General features: G+C 41.0%; 5 protein-coding genes across 5 annotated transcripts; 4 read left to right on the forward strand and 1 right to left on the reverse strand.

Moving 5' to 3' along the window:
* Window positions 1-584: 584 nt before the first annotated feature.
* Window positions 585-2,107, forward strand: EAE97_002094 (uncharacterized protein; the record flags this gene model as incomplete). The annotated part of the gene is given in 7 exon segments (XM_038872605.1): window positions 585-627; window positions 682-843; window positions 980-1,066; window positions 1,199-1,350; window positions 1,379-1,555; window positions 1,636-1,755; window positions 1,769-2,107. 7 exon segments carry the CDS (start codon window positions 585-587, stop codon window positions 2,105-2,107), a joined length of 1,080 nt encoding a protein of 359 aa, XP_038737163.1.
* Window positions 2,108-2,824: 717 nt separating this feature from the next.
* Window positions 2,825-5,456, forward strand: EAE97_002095 (uncharacterized protein). The gene is made up of 2 exons (XM_038872606.1): window positions 2,825-4,141; window positions 4,193-5,456. Exons 1-2 carry the CDS (start codon window positions 3,474-3,476, stop codon window positions 5,247-5,249), a joined length of 1,725 nt encoding a protein of 574 aa, XP_038737164.1. The 5' UTR covers window positions 2,825-3,473; the 3' UTR covers window positions 5,250-5,456.
* Window positions 5,457-6,062: 606 nt separating this feature from the next.
* On the forward strand, window positions 6,063-7,363 carry EAE97_002096 (uncharacterized protein; the record flags this gene model as incomplete). The annotated part of the gene is made up of 2 exons (XM_038872607.1): window positions 6,063-6,847; window positions 6,922-7,363. 2 exons carry the CDS (start codon window positions 6,063-6,065, stop codon window positions 7,361-7,363), a joined length of 1,227 nt encoding a protein of 408 aa, XP_038737165.1.
* Window positions 7,364-11,472: 4,109 nt separating this feature from the next.
* On the reverse strand, window positions 11,473-13,243 carry EAE97_002097 (uncharacterized protein; the record flags this gene model as incomplete). The annotated part of the gene is made up of 3 exons (XM_038872608.1): window positions 11,473-12,675; window positions 12,726-12,892; window positions 12,946-13,243. The coding sequence occupies 3 exons, from the start codon at window positions 13,241-13,243 to the stop codon at window positions 11,473-11,475; spliced, it is 1,668 nt and encodes a 555-aa protein (XP_038737166.1).
* Window positions 13,244-18,965: 5,722 nt separating this feature from the next.
* Window positions 18,966-20,959, forward strand: EAE97_002098 (uncharacterized protein; the record flags this gene model as incomplete). The annotated part of the gene is made up of 2 exons (XM_038872609.1): window positions 18,966-20,492; window positions 20,552-20,959. 2 exons carry the CDS (start codon window positions 18,966-18,968, stop codon window positions 20,957-20,959), a joined length of 1,935 nt encoding a protein of 644 aa, XP_038737167.1.
* Between the last annotated feature and the right edge of the window lie 838 nt (window positions 20,960-21,797).

Raw genomic sequence — 21,797 nt, forward strand, 5'->3', positions numbered from 1 at the left:
TAAACAATAGAAACGATCAGTTCAATCACTCAAAACAGGTATCCAGGGAATTGGAAGGTATTGGTATCTACCATGTTTATTTTCAAGGGTCCAAACCCCCGCCACCACATGTGATTTTCAATAAACCAATGAAATTTCAAGCGCAACAAAATAAACTGCATGTGCACGTGCACGTGCACGTGCGTACGATCTCTCTTTCATGCGTCATTCTTACATGCATTTGCATCTAATCATCCCTTTTTGTATCAAAATCAAGAACATACACAAAAGTATTATTCATGAGATGGTTTGTCAATAAGAGGCGTGGATCACCGCGCAAAACTTGAATTCATATCAGCTCCCATCTAACCCAGATACATACCATTCATTATGGACAGTGATGTTGCTCACAAGCATGGGCTCATTGTGCCACAAACGATTCAACCGTTACTCAAATACGAGCATAGCAATCTCCTTTGATCAGGTTGTCTCCCCACTGAAATCCTTTCTTTTCTATTGTACCATGATAAGAAATTCGACGTCAAGGTCATCATAGCAGAGCAAGTGCGAGGAATATGATACCAGTGCGACTGGTCGTATTGAAGATGGCGCCCAAACTTCAGATTGTCACCATTCTGATGCAAGTTCGTTTGGATACGTAGCGAGTTTCGCTCAAATGAAATGCTATACCGAAAACAACAGATGATTTTCATGGCATCGAGATTGTCGGATGGTACGAAAGCGTCTTTTTACTCGCCTTGTTCAGTTTTCAGTCGGTCTGGCGAAAGGCGTACATATATTTTTCGTTCAGATGGACATTTTTAGCTTCAATCGTTGCTTGCGAGGTCTGTATTTTGATTTGCGGTATGTTCTCCTTTCCGTACACATTTGGCATTCTGTTTCTTCAAGACCATATTCAACGAATCAGGGCTGAATATCTTGTTTAGGTGATGCTCGAGATGATACCACGCTTATTATTGGCTGTGCGCGATTGTTTTAGCAGGTGGCGGCATTCATTTCAGCTCATTCACCGCAATTGCGTCTATAGCAGTTCCTGACAAAAGAGATGCATGTACTGGATTTGCTGGTGCTGTGTGGGTGTTGCTAGTGTGATTGGCCTTTTGGTAGAAGGATAATTTATGTCACATGTATTGTAGCGATGATGCATTTTGGATATTTCTGAATTTCAAAAGGCCCAGGCATAACTGATCTTGTCTAGGATTCGATATAGATCTTTCTTTTGGTGAAGCTTCGGTGGTAACAATTTCCCTTATCTTTATTGCATCTGATACGCCAAAACCAGCGAAAGTAATATTTCACGGAATAATCCTTTATATCATTGTAATCGAATCCATCGCGATCATGTATTTTGTTATATGCTAATTACCTTGCTTCTCAGAATTCCCAGAAGGCTGAAACTACATACCTCTGGGAGTCACTTGTGGTAATCGGACTTCTCGTCGGCTCGATTCTTCTCTCCATGATCTTTATGATTGTACGGATCTGGCTTGGGGAATGTACGATGTTAGTCAATCGTTTGTTGAAAGAAAGATCGGTTTATGGTGGCATGGCTTTCGTGTGCTTAGTGGTGCTCTACGTCTTATCGTTGTCGCTCTCCTGTATACCCAAGACATCGGTACCCACAGCTCAAAGTAGATTGGATATCGACGTCTTCCGGACGTAGGATATGGCTTCGGTATTCAAGTGTCCACACTTGCAGTGCAGGCTTTGGTGATTCTAGAGGACATATCATCTGCAATAGCAATTATTCTTTTCGTACGAACCCTAGGAAGACCTCGCCGTCGATTCTGCATTTGCTGAAACTCTGATCAAAAGCGTCGCAGTCTATGATTCAATTGTGTCACAAAGGAAGGTTGTCTCAACTGGCGCCACGGAATTGAGGAAGATCTTCACTGCTGAACGGTCAAAAGACGATTTCAGATCTTACGTAGCCGCTTCGAAGAAGGCCTACATCATTGGAATTGCAATGGTAGGTCTGATGCCCCTTGCGGTCTTTGGTTGTAAATGCTACAACTGGAAGAAAACTAACGGCACCAAAGCTGCAAAGAAAGGAGAAAGTGAGAATCAGAATAACGACTTTACGGAGAGAATGGAGATTTGGAAGTGATTAATATCGTTGGGTATGATCGTGCTACTTTAAAATGCACGCTGATAACATTTTTTGTTCAAGTTCATTACGGAACCCTGTACTTTGAACATCGGGTAGGGCAGGACTTCGTTGAAGCTTCGGCACTTTTTTCTCCCGAATTTGATCCATATTTGTCCACTTTGACAAACGGAGATCAGTATTTTTGACTTCATCGAACTAAACAATTTTCAACTGCTGCGTGTTTTATTTCCTCACTTTTTTCTTGAGACTCCATTGAGCCCTCGCATGCTGGGCTTCCTTTTCCAAGCATCTGCCGAGAAATAGAGACTGATGGACTGAAGTTCTTATCGTTTTCTTGGGCCTCTCGAACAAAATTGAGATAGTCACGTTGTGGTCATCTAAAAGACATTCCTCGGAACAAAATCCTCATTGAGCAAAGTTGCCAAGATCACACGGAAAAATAATTCTACATACATGGTACGAAGGTAGCACCACATGCTCGTATAATCCACTTCTTATATGGATAAGCAAGAATAAATTTAATATTGAAGAATTTCTTGATTCTAAGATCCTTCTGTGTTGATGCGGGGAACCTTGTACTTGCATTTGGCCTCGGTTGATGACCGTTTCTGTAAACATTGCTTGGCGATTTCTGAATTACACGACTTAAATGAAAGTAATCAAAGACTATTCAATTTATTTTGGGCCTCAGACATGTGAAATATGCAATGTAGGGCTCGTATAGGGTCGTACTTACGCTCTGTTCGTACTTTGATGGATGGGCTTTGAATCTTTAAAACGGTATGTCAATTTAGCCTCACCCCGCATCCCCACACCTCCATATCTTTCAGTCACACTTTTTCCCGGAATGGGAATCTACCCGTTCATACAACTACATAGGTACCAGGGGTTCAATTTCACAATAGGAAATGATCTCTCACACGACCTCAGGACCCGACTAATCCAAGACCACTATTAAACTTTCCCATCCACTCTAGAGTTCAATTTTAGAATATTGACCAATCTATTTCGAATTTGGCCAGCTTATTCTTTTGGCGCCGGCAAATGGGAAACTCTGCGTTCCATCAAGTAAGGCACCATTCTTATGGCTAGTCGGCGGTGGATGCGAGATGTCGAGCTATGAGAGATTAAGTGATAAGAAGAGGGTCAGGTGGATAATCCTATAGTCACTGACCGAGGAAGCACATGTTGGAGAGATGAAAATTTACTAAATTTCCTTCTGAAAATGAAAGATAATGGAGCCCTGATATTTGTTATAATTCGAGGAAAGATCGAAGTGTTGGCCTTCCATTCTCGGTAGTCTCCACTCATTATCCTACTTTCTTTCTGGTTTCCGAAAGAGCCACATCCCAATTCATCAGTCATGAAGCTTTCGCTGGTATCAATTTTTGCTCTTCTATCAACCACATTTGCTCTTCCAGTCGAAAATGTCGAGCGAGATGTACCAATTGAAGAAAGAGCTGCAGCTCCAACAGTAACAATTGCATCACCAGCAGCTACAATTATTGGAGGTGCTGGCGTAATTGTCGAAACCTTTGCTGGTGTTCCATTTGCCAAACCGCCCGTTGGTGCACTTCGACTTAAACCACCTCAACCTATCACCTCTGCGTTGGGCACAATCAAAGCAACAGCCCAAGCAGCTTCTTGTCCTCAATTCTTCTTTAGCACTACTATCAATGATGCCATTCCTACATCAGCACTAGGTCTTCTCCTTAATACACCAGTTTTCCAACAAGTTCTCAATGCTGGAGAAGATTGTTTGTATTTGAATATTCAAAGACCAGTTGGTACAACTGCTTCATCTAAATTACCAGTCTTATTTTGGATTTTTGGAGGAGGCTTTGAATTGGGAGGAACAGGGATGTATGATGGATCTTCGTGGGTAGCGGAAAGTATTGCGGAGGGCAAACCGATTATTTTTGTTCAAGTGGCTTATAGGGTTGGCGGATTTGGATTTTTGCCTGGAGCGGAAATTTTGGCGGATGGTAGTGCGAATTTGGGGTTGTTGGATCAGAGATTGGGATTACAATGGTATGTTGTTCTGTTTGAGAGCCCTACAGTCTACTAATGAAGTTTCTTAAGGGTCGCTGATAACATTGCTTCCTTCGGTGGTGATCCATCCAAGGTAACTATTTGGGGAGAATCAGCTGGTGCAATCTCAGTCTTCGACCAAATGGCTTTATATGGAGGTGACAACACATACAAAGGCAAATCATTATTCCGTGGAGCCATTATGAATTCAGGAAGCATAGTTCCAGCAGATCCAGTCGATTGTCCAAAGGGACAAATCATTTACGACAACGTCGTAGCTTCAGCAGGATGTTCAGCCGCAGCCAATACACTAACTTGCTTACGAGGCGTGCCCTATTCTACTCTTCTCAACGCAACCAACTCTGTTCCTGGTCTCCTTAGTTATTCGTCCATCGCACTATCTTATCTTCCTCGCCCAGATGGTACGGCTCTTACTAAATCACCAGATCTTCTCCTCGCATCAGGAAACTGGGCAAAGGTCCCCTTTATAATTGGCGATCAAGAAGACGAAGGAACAATCTTTGCTCTTTTCCAAAGCAACATTTCTACAACCGCTCAACTTACAACCTATTTCTCCGATTTCTTTTTCCACAATGCACCTACTTCTGTCCTCACCGGTCTCCTCAACACATACCCCAATGACTTGATCTCTGGTTCCCCTTTCCGAACGATCTTATTGAACAATTGGTATCCCCAATTCAAACGTCTAGCCGCCATTCTTGGAGATCTCACGTTCACCCTCACTCGTCGTGTATTCCTCCAAACTGCATTAAAGGTCGCACCAACTGTTCCCTCCTGGTCTTATCTCTCATCCTATGATTACGGAACCCCTGTTCTCGGCACCTTCCACGGCTCAGATATTCTACAGGTCTTCAACGGTATCAAACCAAATTATGCGGCTAGTGCTAGCAAAGCATACTATTTGAGTTTTGTAAATACTTTGAACCCGAATAACGGGACGAGCAGTGCATATGCGAATTGGCCACAATATAACAATGGAGCAAAGTTGTTGAATTTGTATGCGGATTTTGGGGGTTTTATAAGTGATACCTTTAGGAGCACGAGCTTTGATTATATAGTGGCTAATTTGCCGAGCTTTTATATTTGACCCGGTGATGATAGGATTGATGAGGGTGAATTGGCACGACATTTTGGGTGGAGTTGGTATTTGAGAGGAAGATATGAATGACGAGCAAGAAAAGCATAGTTTGGTTATGTTTCATAATATCAAATTATCTAGCTCCCTATAATGTTAAAACGTTTTTTCAAAGTCGCCGAATCTTATAGCAAGTAAAGGAAATTATTATCTGCAGAACCATTTATCGAATATGCAACCAGATATGCTCTCAAAGAATATGAGTGACGCTTATGAAGAACAGGGGGCCAATGAAATGTGTTTATCAGGCAGAGAGTTATTGTTGTTGGTTCTATCAATCATTTTGCTTAGATAGTCTCTTATACTGTATATCGCGCCGAATGGAAAAATCTAGATCTTATATAACGACAGGATTAGAATTTAGTAAAGAAATATCCCTACATGTGAGATCACGTAGATAGTCTGTCAAGAATCGTAGCTAGGAGTATGAGGTAAACTCGCTTGTGACGACCAGAGAAAATCTTACTCTTGTAAGTCTTGTATTTTTTAATGTGAGAATGAACGGTTAGAGTGACTCTATGTTTGGCAAGATTGGATGGTCACATTTGGATGTTCAATAGCAGAAATTCACTACTGTCATCCGGAAGGTGATCTGATCTAGAGGGGCTGTATAAGGGAAAGTACATTGCACGTGATAGCTAATTGTATAACACATACCTACTAGTACCTCTAGGGCTAGTTGTGTATTGATCACCTTTATCTTGCGACACTTTCGAAAAGGATCTCGAAAAAAAAGAAAAAGTTCGAATTTTATCAGGTCCCATAATGACTGTCACAACACTTCTCACTCATCCCCTCATCCTCTTCTTTGCCAACATTCTCCTCACAAACCTGACCGCAGTTCACACTACAACTCGCACCGCACGACTTCTAGCTTTTGCCTTGAGCGTGTTTTTCTCTTATATCGCACTATCGAATTGGAATGAACACATCAATACAACGGGATGGGCAGGTCGCTTCCTAGCAAGTGGTTCTTATACTATGCCCAATGTTATATTCGATCGATTCATTTTTCGAAACTGGCAATATGGAAAAGACGACCTGAGGCGCAAGAGCATCGGAAATGAGAATGAAAATAAAGAAAAGAAACAAACAAAATCGGAATGGGGACAAGAGGTGGTCGGAAATACTAGATATATTGGTACTTCGCTGGAGATTGCCAACGTTCCGTTCTTCAATGCGAAGGATCCTATCCTTGGCCCGACAAGATGGAGATTCTGTTTGAATCATGCTGCTACAATTGTCGCCTTGTATTTTTTAAATACGCTTGCTATTGATGTACAACTAAATGTAGATCAGAAATGGATGGGTGATGAATGTATTCCGTGGTTTGGAATGATGTTTGGTGACGGTATCCCCAATTTACGAGACCAGATTATCACGAGAGTCACCATTAGTCTTCTTTACACTGTGTGCCAGTTTATCTATCTTCAGTTTTTCTTCTCTGTCGCTGCGTTATTAGATGTTGGACTTGGTGGTGGAGAAGTGAGGCGGTGGAGACCTTTCTTTGGAGAAGCCAAACATGCATACACGATTAGGGGACTCTGGGGGTAAGTTCTATTCAAGCTTTATTTTTATTTTCATGGGTTTGCAAGACTGAGAAAACAAACTAATATCCATGCAGCAAGTCCTGGCACCAGAACATTCAACTCACCATCAAAGGCCCCGCCGAATTCATCACCCACAGTATCCTCCATATTCCTCAATCCACTCCCATTGCTCGCTACCTCAAGATATTCCTTACATTTGCTATCTCGGGCGCGACACATGTGGCCGCAGATTATGGAAGTGGTATTCACCCAGCACAATCCGGTGCAATGTCATATTTCTGTGCACAAACTTTAGGTATCATGATTGAAGATGGGGTTCAAGAAATCTGGAGACTTATGGGCGGAAAGAAGAACACTGTGTTGGGTAGGATAATTGGTTTTGTTTGGGTAGTGGCATTTATATGTTGGTCTAGTCCCGTCTGGGCTTATCCTTTTGCAAGAACTATGCGGAGGGAGGACATGTTGTTGACTTTCGGAGCCTTGAAGCCGTTGTTGGTAGGGCTTAAGTTCTGGTAATGGTTTGTAGTATTAGGTGGTGGATACATCTAAGTTAAAATCGGAGATGGCAATTTTAGTAGCCTGTGAGGCATAGAGTTCCTGGGCTGCCATTGAGGCAATCTTAGAGTCATTGCAAAGAACGATCAGATAAATGTTTAAAAATCCACTCTAATCATAAATACAATGTGCAGGATACTGACATCTTACGTATCGCAGTTCTGCGTTCATGGCAATTCACGAATAGATGGGATGATTATCAAGGTTGAAATTAGATGTAGTATAACAACATGCAGTACTAACATAAAATTTCCGAACTTTGAACGCCGCTTTTGCTGTCATTGGCATATTCATTGTCTACATCCCCATTTTCACTCATTGATCTCTCCTATTTGATCCACGGCCACTAACAATCCCCCACGAGATACCTCAAGTTCTGGAACGAAATAGCGTTCTTGAAGCAGATGCAATTGCTTCAAACATAGAAATTTACCTCTCGTCTTCCTTTGCTGTATCTCTATATGAAGGCTAAATTGGATCTACGATTCCCAACTTTGTACTCACTGCTGTTGATTACTCGGACTCGCCAAATCTGAGATTTGATTAATTTCTCATATTCATGACATCTCACGTTTGATCGAATGTCAAAACTAGGCCTTGGGAAAGAAATGTTTGATGCTTCTATCGCAGGAATATAAAAGACAACCGGCTGAATCAATAGCTCCGTAAAACAACCTAGAGCGTGCGAGCCGTGGGTGAGGTGCCGATAACTTTTGAGATTTGGCATGCTGGTACCATTAGAGAGTCGAGACTTTCTTATAAATATATTTTCGGGGGGGGGGGGGGGATCGCCGCACGACGCTCATCACTGGATTTTTTGCTGTTGAATCTTGTCTTGCTTTCTTTTCTAGTTTCATTGTCCCTTGAAAAGTACTGAGAGGTCACTTAACATTAGACTCTAGGCAATAAACCAGGGGAATGTTGATATAACCAATAAAATATGTTATTACAATAATCATCTACTTCTTCAATGAAGTTCCCAACATCTCTGATGAAAATTTCTCTTGAACCGATATAGATTTTTATATCTACAGCTCTGAATTGTGATTTGATCTGACGACGTGGAAATTAACCTCTACCGTGATCTGTGCAAGTTCTTTACTATCTAAGCTTGAAATTCTCACAAGCATTAAAGGAAACATTCAAAAGTTACAATAGTGATTATCCGGATCTGGAATTTCACTGACGGAAAAGCTCTAATGTGTCACTAACAACTCAACTGCTTTTTCTACCACCCAGATGCTTCGCGTACAGTGAAATTCAGGTTATCACTGTCAAATAGTTTCTTTCCCTTTGCTTGATGTTTACCCATCTCGTTGTCAGATCAAATACAGGTGATTCAGTTTCATGATGAGACTTTCATCGAATGTCATTCTTGAATCCATCATCTATTAATCGAGTGAGCCGTCTTTCGAAGCAAATTTACCTTACTAGTTTCCGTAAACCTCACAGGAAGCGCATCACTCCCTTTTCTTAGATCCGTTCACTAAAATTACTTGACTAAAGATCTTTGAGTTCAAACTCTCCATTGAAGCAGAGCATTATATATACCCCTGCGATTCTCAAAATAAGAAAGGATCATTTCAGCCTATCATTTCCTATAAAGCTAATAATATTCACCGTTACAGTAGAGTTCACAATGTTTCAAGCATCGGATTCCTATAAAATGTATCCCAGCTCCTGGCATGAATCTGTGTCCCTTCAGAACAAATTTGCCATACACCGTGGTGATGTCTTCAGTACCTGTTGATCGTAGGCTTGGGCAATTCTATTCTCATGAGCTTTGATAACTTGACTCGTCTAATTTCTGCGGTAGAGCAAAGTCATCAATTTGGCATTAGCATATGCCATTCTGCTGTCGCTCTTCGTGAAGTTTTACCGCCAGTTCTGTTGATATGTTGTCGATCATCATCACTATCACTTAGCGATTTCATCTGGGTTTCCCATACAAAATCTACATTCGATACCCCCGTTGCCATTCCATAAATTCATACCTTTGGAGGTGGTTTTCCACACATTTTTTTCGTTCAGCTATTCCCATGTAAACTGCGAATTGATTCGGTAATCGAAATTAAAGATGTAATACTTCTTCGGTTTGGACTTTATATCACCATCTCAAGCTTTAGAAATACCCGGTAGAATATTAGGTACAAGTCATAAAGACAATTTTCGTAGAACTAAAAAATCAGTGGGGTATAAAAAGATCTTATCTTTCCTGACAACTTCCGTTCAAGACAATACAGCTAACTTCAAACACATTACTCACAATTCAACTAACCCATCTTCTACTCTAGATCGAGAAACACCAAGAATTCAATGAATCCACCAGGTGATCTTTCACTTAATGCGTAAACCCCTCTTTCAAATCTCCAACATGCATCATCAAAATCACATATCCCACTCACCTCCGGAAATTTCGACAGTAAAAAATGCTCGCGACTTAGCGAGCGATGGTAAAGGGGCAAGTGAAGATTTCGGCAATAATAAATCTGTCCAACTACTGCCATAACAACCGCCACTTAGACTGAAGAAGTATCACCAATTATACATACCGACAAGCATTGATCTTATATATGCTTCAACTTCTCTTCCCACGTAGTGATTAGAATTGTACTAACTTGGAAACATATTAAAGATACTATGGGGTTGACTTTTGCTGCGACGTAAATGGACGAGAGATGGGATATGTACTCGGTGGAATATGAAGGGAATTTATAATCTGACTTCGCGATGAATCCTGACGGAACTAAATACACGTAAAGAGAACGTCTTGCCACTTTCACTATGAGATTTGATATTTGCTGATAACCTTCTAGTATGGTACGATTATTGGAAGATAACTCAGGAACTTGTATAAATATCCTCACTTGAAGTAGCTGAACTAGGTAAACAAAAAGACATTCTAATTGATATGCACAAAATATTGATATTTGGCTGCGAATTGGCGATCGGTAACTTGCTGTAAGTGTCCACGGGTGTGATAGATGGTATCAGCATTGCATCTTTGGTCCGGCGATATTAAATATCGAAGAGCGACAGTAATTTCACATCGAGGATGCAGAAACATTAGTATCTTGATTCTTCTGAATGGGAACAGGTAAATAAGTGAACAACAACAAGTAAGACTAGCACAGCGATATAATCCAATCTCTCTCCCTCTCTTATCAAATTTCTCTTCCCTCCACTTTCTCCCCATTCCCATACATAAACACTCTCCCACTTCTTATTTTTCCAGAAAAACAGTAAACAAAAACGATAAATTCACGAAAATCTTAACAATTGCTGATATGAAGAAACCCCTGGAACACAGTTCACAGGATCGATATGAAGTATTCACATTTATACACGTCTGACTCCGCTCTACCTTTCAAGAGCCTCCCCCACCCCCCCAATTTATCGACTAATTATCTCAAGTGACAACCGCTTCCGATCTTATTCTACCTATCTACTCCGAATCTTTACGTATACATCACCTATCACCTATTACCCATCACCTCACCCCAAATCTCCATGTCAAGAGAATGCATTTGTATACATCTCACTCTCATTTCAAGTCTTCACTTTGGATAATTCAATATAATCAGAATCCAATATACATGTATGTGTATGTCAAAGTTTATGAATGAATAATACATGGATGAATGCAAGGTTCTCATTATCAACTTCTCAAACGCATATTATGATATCATGTTCCAGCTCCTCCTCTCCTCCTCTCCCTTCCCTCTTGCTAACCCGTTCCAAAATCCACAATTCACATGTGCGCATTAAAAGTACATCATTACCATACCCTACATTGATTAAATTAAATTAAAATGATATCCCAAAAACGCCGAGCCACGCTGATGCAACCTTTCATCCACCTAATCAATATACAATTCCATATGGGTTTCCGGGCGTAAGCCTTATCCATGTATGCCTATCGTGTACAGTTTATTTGTTTTTCGTTTCGAATTTCCCATCCACTCGACTCGTGAATGGATTCCACTTCCACCTCCTCACCATTCAATCTTCAATTGAATACCCCTTTTTCAGACACACAACTCAAAGCACTCGTCTCATCAACACTCGACCTAAGCAGCCCATTCCACAACCTCCAAGGCACACATCACCAGAATCAATGTACTTGGTAAAATCCAAATAACATAACTTTGGAAAAGTAATTTACTCATCACTCCCTCATAGACCCCATTGATTTGACAAATCTGCGCCAATTGCAAAGCACTAGGTGCACCCGTCAACAAGAAGCAGACGATAACGAAAATTGGATCATCCAATATGCTAACTGGGACATATTTTGCCGTTAAAGCTAAAAGTGGTGCCATGATCAATGTTGGAAGTAACATTCTAGAGATCAAGGAAGCGATGAGAAGTTTTGTTCCAATTTGATTCTCTTCTGAATTTTCATCCAGAACATGTTGAGGGAGTGTATTTCTAGCAAGGTTTGCACCGAGGACGACTAAGATGAGGGGAACGGCTACACCTCCTGATTGAGAGACGGCTCGTGTAACGGAGTTAGCGATGAAGGATCCCTCGGCGAAGAAAAGGTGTTGAAGTTTTGGAATAGATGCAACGATAACAGCGAGAAGCATAGCCCAGAGAGGCGGATTCATGAATTCCCAAAGCCCATTCAAAAATTTATTGGTAGAATTTGAAACCTTTGTGACGAGTCCTTGAGCAGGAGTTGGTAGAGCATCATAGGTATGATGAGATGCTTTAGCGACGGTTCGTTTAGTATGGAATTTTGCTCTAGGGATCCAACCACGAATTCCATCTGGAATTTCTGATTCCTCCTCAGAAGGCGGTGTTCGAATACTTGGGAATGATGTAATATCGTCATTGTTACCTGGTAAGTGATTTCCATTCGTAGGTGTGGCCATGATACCAGGTAATTTTGCAGGTTCTTCTTCATCGGAATTGTCATGTAAAGCGTGGGTAACTGGTGTTCTACCACCGAAATTGGAAGAGTTTGAGGATGATTCACCGTTATCATCATTATCTTCTTCGCCATCCAATCCAGGGATTAGAACAGGTTCATCTCTGTATCGTCCTTCTTCTTCATTCTTATAGGTTTCGGGTGGTGCAAGTAAAACATGATAACCCCAACTCCAACGAACTAGTTGACCTAATTGTTGAAAGATGAGAAGGTATAGGATACCTCTTGCGCCGACTTCATCGTCGTTATCTCCAGGAATTTTATCCCAATGTAAACCTTTTAATGTTTGCGACAATGAAATGACGAGGGAAATGGGTAGAGAGTTTGAATTTCCGAATACCTATTGAGACTATTAGCATCTCCATCGATCAAAAAGATTGAAGAACATACACCCATAGCAGTAACAAAGTTGGCAGGTCTTTTGCTAAATCCAAATGCTTTACCAACCCCGACCGAAACCAGATATGATACCAATGTTTGCACGACGAAGATAACTGGGATGACTGCAAGTTCGACCAATGTATCTGCCGTCAATTGAGATGCCAATTTGGTGAAGACTATCCAATTCATTAGCTTTTGTCCGTGTTTCTCCATATCCACAGGTACCTACTCAAACAAGGTGTGAAGAGAGCAACATTTAAATTTGCTACAAACTTCTGTTTATCTGCATCGAACATGCCTTGTCTTGCCACGATATAACCCGGTAAACTGACACATACGACTTCCATAACAGCTTCGAAGACTAATAGAATAAGGTGGCCAAGGGCAGGATGTGAAGAATGGTCATTTGCCATAGTACCGAACGCGACATCTGTTAGGGATCGTGTTGAGATGGGAGATGCGCCGACATCGTGATTGGTAGCTAGATTGGCCAGTCGAAAGGAAGTAGGTGATGTGAATAATCCCATGATGATTTTGATGGGATTGAATGATCAAGCCAAGGTCTGCGATAGAATTTGGTTGGAGTATGTGAGGTTGTTGATATTCGAGGTACTTTCGTCCTCTTTGACGATTGAGGTTTCAAACAATCTTTGAAGATGTTTGATAATGTTTTCGTAGGTGTGAATTAAGTTTGTGAGATTGTTTGGCTTGAATAAAAGACAATCAAATATATTGATGAAGTGAAGTGCAATCAGCTTCTCGATTTTACTCCTTTCTTCTTCTTCTTCCTTTTCCCCCTCAAGCTATTGAATGATAAATATTGAGCGACGGCGGCTGTGTAACGACTGGGCAAAACTGACGTGGTTTTAGCTTTTCTTGGGCCGGACCTGAATTTTGCAAAAGCGATAAGGCCAAGGATGGTATGGTGCTAAGAAGTAGCTAGACTGCGTCCTGTACCGTACCTTGGTAAATGATTACTTACGGAAGATGTGGATGTTGATCCGTTCTCAGCCATTCAATTTTTTACCAAGTCTGAGCAAGTCGCCGCGTGGACAAAGATCATTGACGAATGAAAGGGCGATGATGATGACAAGGAATATGAAGAAGTAAAGTGCGTTATGCTTGTGCTTGCTTGTGCTTATGCTTATGACGGGACTGGGTAGGTATATGATGATCTGACGGTTTGATCTTGGGAGGTGGAGTTGGATTTGGAGAGTTGGAGGGAACTTTTGGTGTTCTTTGAGTGCTTGAGTGCTTGAGTGCTTGAGTGCTTGAGTGCTTGAGTGCTTGAGTGCTTGAGTGCCTGAGTGCCTGAGTGCCTGAGTGCCTGAGTGCTTGAGTTACATTGAGTTGAGGAGTTTGATATTGAGTAGTCCCCAGGTATGGTATGGTATGGTATGGTACGATATGGTATGACAACAACAAATAAGGCACTCAACACTTGGATGTAAAGAGTCAGTGTGAGTGTAAGAGCACCAGGGTCAAACAAAGAAGTTGATTGGAATTATTCAAAAGTTGATTGAGGCGTAATTAAGATATTCTTGGAATTAAATCAAGTGATGATTGGTTGAAATGTGATGTTGTGATATGATAAAGAGATTCTGGTGGTTGAGGTATAGGAATTGAAGTCAAGTGAGATGGATTGATGGAAGAGTATGGTATATCCCAATCCTCATAATTGTCGAGTACTTCTCAACTCTCATATATATTTCAAGTCCCTCCTCATTCACGATACACAATAAGGCTTCATGCAGATGCGGTACATTGATCACAATCATACTCTCACCTCTACTTCTCGGCATTCGGGCCAAGACGATAATATCACCTCGATGTTGTATCCAAAGGCTCTGTCACTATCGTACCTTCGTATCTATTATATAAAGAAAATCTATTCAACATTTTCTAGGACTTCTCATTGACATATCCTTTGGTACATTTGGCCATTGAGATGTTAATGTCTGGAAATGCACGTAACAAATGGTATCTAGGTATGTGATGTATAGCAAAAGAAGAGAGATACTTCACATCATACTTCCTTGGTGTGTAACTGTGTGATGCTTGGTGATGCTTGAGATGATGATATTGTTGGCTTGAATGATATCAAATTCATGGAAATAGGAGAGAGAGAGGGGAGGGAATCTTTCTTTCATTTGAGAATCCATTCAATTCGACTCAATGCAGGTCAATTTGGGTCAGTCCAATCCAGCTTCTAGACTTATCACTTCTTTTCGCTCTTTTCCGTGTAATAAAATACTCTCTATCATATCCATTGACCACTACCTAGCTAGGTATCTATATCGCCATCAGAATCAATCCAACTTGTCGATGGTCGCTCACCTGCAATGATACTGCAATGATAACAAGCGATACCCAGCCACTACTCATACCCAGCCACTACTCTAATCAAGCCACAATGTCACAGTGCCACAGTCCACGGGTGCCACAACAATGACGATGAAATTTTACCCAAGTTTCAAACCTCACTGTCACTCCCTCCAACACTCCACAATTTCTTGGCTTTCCTTGTTTGTAAATTAATTACTGACGTTAACTTGCATGAAGAATGGAAAAGGAAAATGTCAAAGCATCCAATTCAATCATATCCAATGTTACCCACTCGAGCCACTCTATAAGTTGGCATGATTCCAATCATGAAGGAGACATCCTAAATAGTCAAAAGATGCTTCAAGAGGGACAGATGTTGGTAAAAGCCGCCATGCCCACCTAGTTTTCCAGGAAATGAAAATGTAACGACGGGAAGGGAAGGGCAAGCAGCCATGTGGAAAGCATCAAGGCTGGTGCCCCATCTTTTATGAAACCCAGAATAAATACCAAAATCTATCAAATCATGTATCAAATTATATATCCAAGTTTAAGTTCGAGGTTAGAGAATTTGGGGTTTCTTTCAATAAGGAAGAGTATAACTTTTGATAACTTGTACTGTGCTATCTCCCGATGGTGAAAAGTTAAATATAGTCAGGCGGATGTTTATGGATATGTTAGTACTAATGGATGGATGGTCTACCGACACGGCGACACCTCAGCCTCATTCTCACTCCCTTTAAGATTGATAGTGAAAAGTTGAGTGGAAGCGGAGTGAAAGTGGATGAGAATGAAGACGAGGGTGAGGATGATTATGCCAAGGCGGCTTATACCGTCCATACCTTCCCTTAGTATCTCCTAACTTGACTCGTTTAACATACCTAGCTACCTACCTACCTACTTACCTAGCATCTAATTGCAAAATTTGACAAACTTGACATTTACTATCAAAGAATATGTATGCACTTCGGTACCTATGGGAGTTGAATGTTTGGGGAAACGATATCAAGAGAATCAAGATCCTAGTTAATATCACCTACGTATTATCCATATGATTATCATCATTCGTAGATGTCTTATCGAGAGGAAGTATAACGGGACGTGTTCTTCCTTTCCTTCAAACACGTCATCCAGGGTCTGATGTCCCAAAGGAGTCAATAGACAGTAGATATATCGATCCAGTACGGATACGTAAATGTATATCACTTACGAGATTGATCACAACGTCAAAGGGTTTTGGTATGTTTACGTAGATAGTCATACATTATGATACATATCGTAAGTTGATCTACATACACTTCGTGGTTCGAATCATACTCTGTACCAATTTTTCTTCATACTCCATATCCATCTCCATACCGGTAGTCCAGACAAATGGGACCAACCTGATCAATCTGCATCTTCAAAGCAATTGATCCACGTTCCAAAGAGTGTGGACACTTTCTTTCGTATGTGGCTTGCATTCAAGATTGATAGTGGGTGAGTTCAGAGCTGCCCCCCGGTTTATTAGAATGGAGATGTGAAGGTTGGATGGAGATTGGAGATTGGAGATTAGAGATTGGAGAAAATGAGAGAGGGACAAAGTTGAGAAATGAGAAAATTGAGAGAGAAAATTGAGAAAATGTTACTAAATTCCTATCCAATGAAAGACCCATCTCCTCGCTCATTTGAACCAATTAAATTGAATCTTTTTCATGCATCTTGAACAGTATTGGAGTACAAATACTAGGTATTCTTTGAAGACAGCTTTATTACACTTCACTCCAGCCATATTACTTACATATTACATATCACGATTCACTCTGATTATCATCCCACCCCCTTCAATTTTATGGCTCCCCCCTCATCAATGCCCCTCCATCAGATCGATTTTCTTCCTTCTCTCTCTCTCTCTCTCTCTCTCTCTGATTTCAACGTCATCGTGCTTCAGATGCTCCCCATTCTGTCATTTTGATCATTTATCATGTATCATTTATCTCTCGTCTTTCATTCGATAAATTCATTTTCTGATTGGCTTTTATTTATTCGAGTACTGGATATAGGATTTAGTCTTCACAATTTGAAATAATACATAATACCAATCAATGCCTATGATTTAAAAATGAGGTAAATATAGACATGAATTTAGATATAAATACAGATAGGTATAAAGACAAATACAAGGGTACAGATACAAATACATAAACAAATAAAGTATAAAGCATAAATGTAAATTTAGATCGGATTTTACAATAAATATCTAGATCAGTAGAAGAAATATCGATATCAACATAAGTGATGATTTGGTTTGTTTTGTTTGTTTTGACTTGATATACATGACATCGAAAGCCAAAACTTCATTTTGTTGAAAACGATTCGACGATATAAGGGTTAAACAGTCCCTACCTCGATAATAATGATAATTAATTATATGATTATAGTCCGTCCGTCCTTGTGTTCCCACATCAGCAATTGTAAGGATTGATGGTTACGGATCACCTACCACTTACGTTCTTCCGTTCTTACGTTCTCACATTGCTAATTAACAAACATCAAGATATTTTTGATTTTTGAATGCTTTTTGGGGGGGGGGGGGAGACCATTAACCAGAATTCTCTTTCTTTCACCAACTTCCCACCTCCTATCCCATACCATTGAATGAGATCCCATATACCATGTATTCGATAATCTCATCCAGATCCTAAATAAATATCTGGGAATTCCATGAAACACTTCTCAATTCATCAATCTCGATTACTACTACTTACCTACCTATCTATCTATACCTACTACCTACTACCTACTACCTACTACCTACTACCTACTACCTACTACCTACTATCTACTACCTACTACCTACTACCTACTACCTACTACCTACTACCTACTACCTACTACCTACTACCTACTACCTACTACCTACTACCTGCACTCCTACTATTCTCACTACTTTCACTACTCTCACCACTCTCACTACTTCCACCACTCCTACCACTCCCACCACTCCTACCCACTACTTCCACCACGCCTACTACTCTCACTACTTCCACCGCTCCCACCACTCCCACCACTCCTACCCACCACTTCTACTTGTCCTAAATATTATTTCCCCTCATTATTAATCAAAGCTTCGTCCCGTCCCAAATAAAGAACCTAGACCTCAAGTCTCCAATCCATCTTTTGGCCAACTATTATAAACCACTCATTTGGCTCGACACATCGGGACTGAAAGATCCGAAGAGAAAGGCAGAGAAAGGTAAAAAAGGAGAAGACCAAGAAGGAAAAGAAAAAGAAAAAAGACACCAGGGAAAAAAAACCAAGTAGAAACGGCGCCCCCCGGCATCTTAAGCTTCGACCCGCCACGACCAAAGTTCAAATCAGTCGATAGCTTCATTTCTTTCGTCTCGAATTGCCCAAAATATTCTTCCCATCATTTCCACCATTCCCACCCAAAGTCAACACTCAGATTCCTTCGCAGTCCGTCCAGTATCCCGACTTGTGGCTCAACGACTCCATTATCTCCTAGGGATAATCAAAACTCCTAGAAACCCAAACAAAGTTCACACGAGTGGAAATCAGAAGAACGACTAGTAAATATTTGGTCTAGGTATATCTAGTATATGCTCTAGACCAACCTTCCCTCTTCTCGATCGGGATATTTCCAGTTCAACAAAGTATCGGTCATCCTGAATTCCCGTACGGCAATTGTAAAGCCAAAATACATTTCACCGGTGACTTTTCTCGAGTCTTGACCAGTTTGATTCATTAATAAGGTGAGGCCTCCAATCTCTGTTCTTCAATCCAAAATATACTTTCGCCAAGACAGATATCAATCACTTCATTTACTAACCAATTCTTTTCACGCCAGAAAGATTGACAACAAGATCTGATTCTTTACCCCACAGCTCATCCTATCTCTCGAATGCGAACAATTCTCTTATCAGAATAATGGCAGATAATCCTCAACTAGACACGATGGGTGTTCCGGGCGATTCAATCGATTTTGCTCTTAAAGATACCCCTCCTCAAGAAAACCCTCCAGATGATCAAACAAATGAAGCTCCCACATCACCTAGTTCTTCGAAACCTCCTACTATACCTTCTCTTCGACCAGCATCAGAAAACGAGGGAATAGCCACCATGACAGCATCTTCCACACCTCTTGGTATGTTGCAGAATGCCAGAAGACCAAGACCTGGTCCATCGATACCAGGAGGAGGTCGATCCTCGCAAGTGGGCAGACAACCTGGTGGTGGTTTACCTACTTCCATGGCAGAAAAAATGAAAGCATTTCACGCATCAAGACAAGGCGTACCTTCCCCACGACCACAGTTACCCGCGACAATTTCATCACCGGGGGTCCCAGCTTCACCTATCGTAGATGGATTACCTGGGGGATTACAATTACCACCCAACATGCGACCTCCACCACAAAACTTTGTTTCCGCTCCGGTCATTCCGAAAATGAAATTGGGTGGTGGTGGTGGATTAAGCGCGAGAAGAGGTATGAAATTACCTGGTGGTCTACCTCCAGCTCCAGCTGCTGCGCCAGGTTCCGAATCAAATGGTGCACCGAATACTGCAAATGGAGGTTCTATGTTTAATCAATTTGCAAAATACGTTGACACCGAGAAAGGGACTTTGAAATTTGCTGGAAAAGCAGTTATTCATGGAGGTGGTATCGATTTTGCAAACGGTACAAATTTCAATATATCTTTGGATGAGGTTGATACATTGGAAGAATTGGGTAAAGGAAATTATGGTACCGTTTACAAAGTTCGACATGCCAGACCACGAATGCGCAAACCTGGATTGGGTCTCGCAGGTAACAAATCATCTTCAACGGATACCGATGATGCCGAAGTGAAACCTGGAGGAAATACAACTGGTGTGGTGATGGCCATGAAGGAACTTAGACTGGAACTTGACGAAGCCAAATTCGCGGCTATCATCATGGAATTGGACATTCTACATAGATGTCTGAGTCCTTACATTATCGACTTTTACGGTGCATTCTTTCAAGAGGGAGCTGTCTACATCTGTATAGAGTTTATGGATGGAGGGTCGATTGATAAAATTTACGGAGATGGTATTCCCGAAAATGTCTTGAGGAAAATCACCTATGCGACAACTCAAGGTCTTAAAACCCTGAAAGACGAACACAATATCATCCATCGAGACGTTAAGCCAACGAACATTCTCGTAAATACCAAAGGACAGGTCAAAATTTGTGATTTTGGTGTCTCTGGAAATTTGGTCGCTAGTATCGCAAAAACGAATATTGGATGTCAATCCTACATGGCACCAGAAAGAATCTCGGGTGGTGGAATCTCACAAGCTGGTGCAAATCCCGGTGGTGGAACTTATAGTGTACAAAGTGATATTTGGTCCTTGGGATTAAGTGTCATTGAGTGTGCCATGGGAAGATATCCATATCCACCAGAGACATATAATAATATCTTTTCACAATTAAGTGTAAGTTTTTGATTTCTGATTGTTTCTTTATCTTGAGGTTTGAATCTAATATGAAGTAGGCAATTGTCGATGGTGAACCACCCGATCTTCCTGCAGAAGGTTTCTCCCCAACTGCCCGCAATTTCGTTCGAGGATGTCTTAATAAAATCCCAAATATGCGTCCTACATACAGTGATTTACTTCAACATCCATGGTTGGCTGAGCTTTCGAAACCAAACACAATTTCGGAAGAAGATGAAGAGGAAGAGGAAGGTCAAGTCGATGTAGGCAGTTTAAGTCTGGAAGATGGTGTAAAACAAGATACATCAAATGGTATCCTGACAGGAACCGAAGACTCGGAGGTTGCAGAATGGGTAAAAAATGCTATCGAGAGGAAGACATTGGGTCTCATGGGTACACATGCACAACCCGCCTTACACAAGGCGCCATTGGATACGGTTAGTCCGTTACCGAGTCCGAGGGAGTGAGGTAGTGAAGGATTGGTGCAGGGCAAATGAATGAGGTTATGAATTAAGAAGGAATGGGAAAGAGAAAGATGATTTTACATGGCATGGAATGGAGTTTCGGGTGGGCGCCTTTACGATTTTTGAACGATTGACAAGCTGGCGGTGGGCAGACTCTACTTTGAGATCCTAGAAGTGCATATTCTGGAGGGAACTCGATATGTACATTTGAACCTCTTACCTTTTCTTTTTCTTTATTCTTCTCTTTCTGTCCTAAGAAACGAAAACGTATCAATTTCTTTTTCTTCTTTTTTGATGATGCATAGCATGTATGATGGGTATTAGGCAATAAATGAAATGTATTATCATATTCTTTGAATGAAGAATGATTCGGGGTATGGGGACATGAAAGGAAATGATTGAAATAAACGGAGGGGGGTGGGAAAGGAGGGAAGGGAAGGGAGAAAGATAAATACCTTTGAGATTAATGAATTGAAATGAAATGAAACGACATGAAATGGATTGAATGAAATCAGATGAAATCAGCCAAGATGTGTTTTTTGGAATGACTGAGCGGTGGTTAATATAAGTAGCTGGGAGGAAATGTGGGTGGGGGGTATGGTCATGGATGGGTTTGGGGATGGGATTGACGACGGGGTTGTCAGTGAATCCATCTAGGATGAATTTGTTCACCTGGAGTTTCACATTTTGACTGCGAGATGAATGAATAAATGAATGGGTGGATTGATTTGATTTGATTTGATTTGATTTGGTTAAATACAGGATTTTCATGTTTCTGAAAGGGGTTTCGGATTTCAAATATCATCGTCTGGTTTGTTGCTTGTTGTTAACGCGGTTTGAG

Source organism: Botrytis byssoidea, assembly GCF_014898295.1.
Source record: "Botrytis byssoidea strain MUCL 94 chromosome Unknown BBYS_003, whole genome shotgun sequence".
Lineage (NCBI taxonomy): Eukaryota > Fungi > Ascomycota > Leotiomycetes > Helotiales > Sclerotiniaceae > Botrytis > Botrytis byssoidea.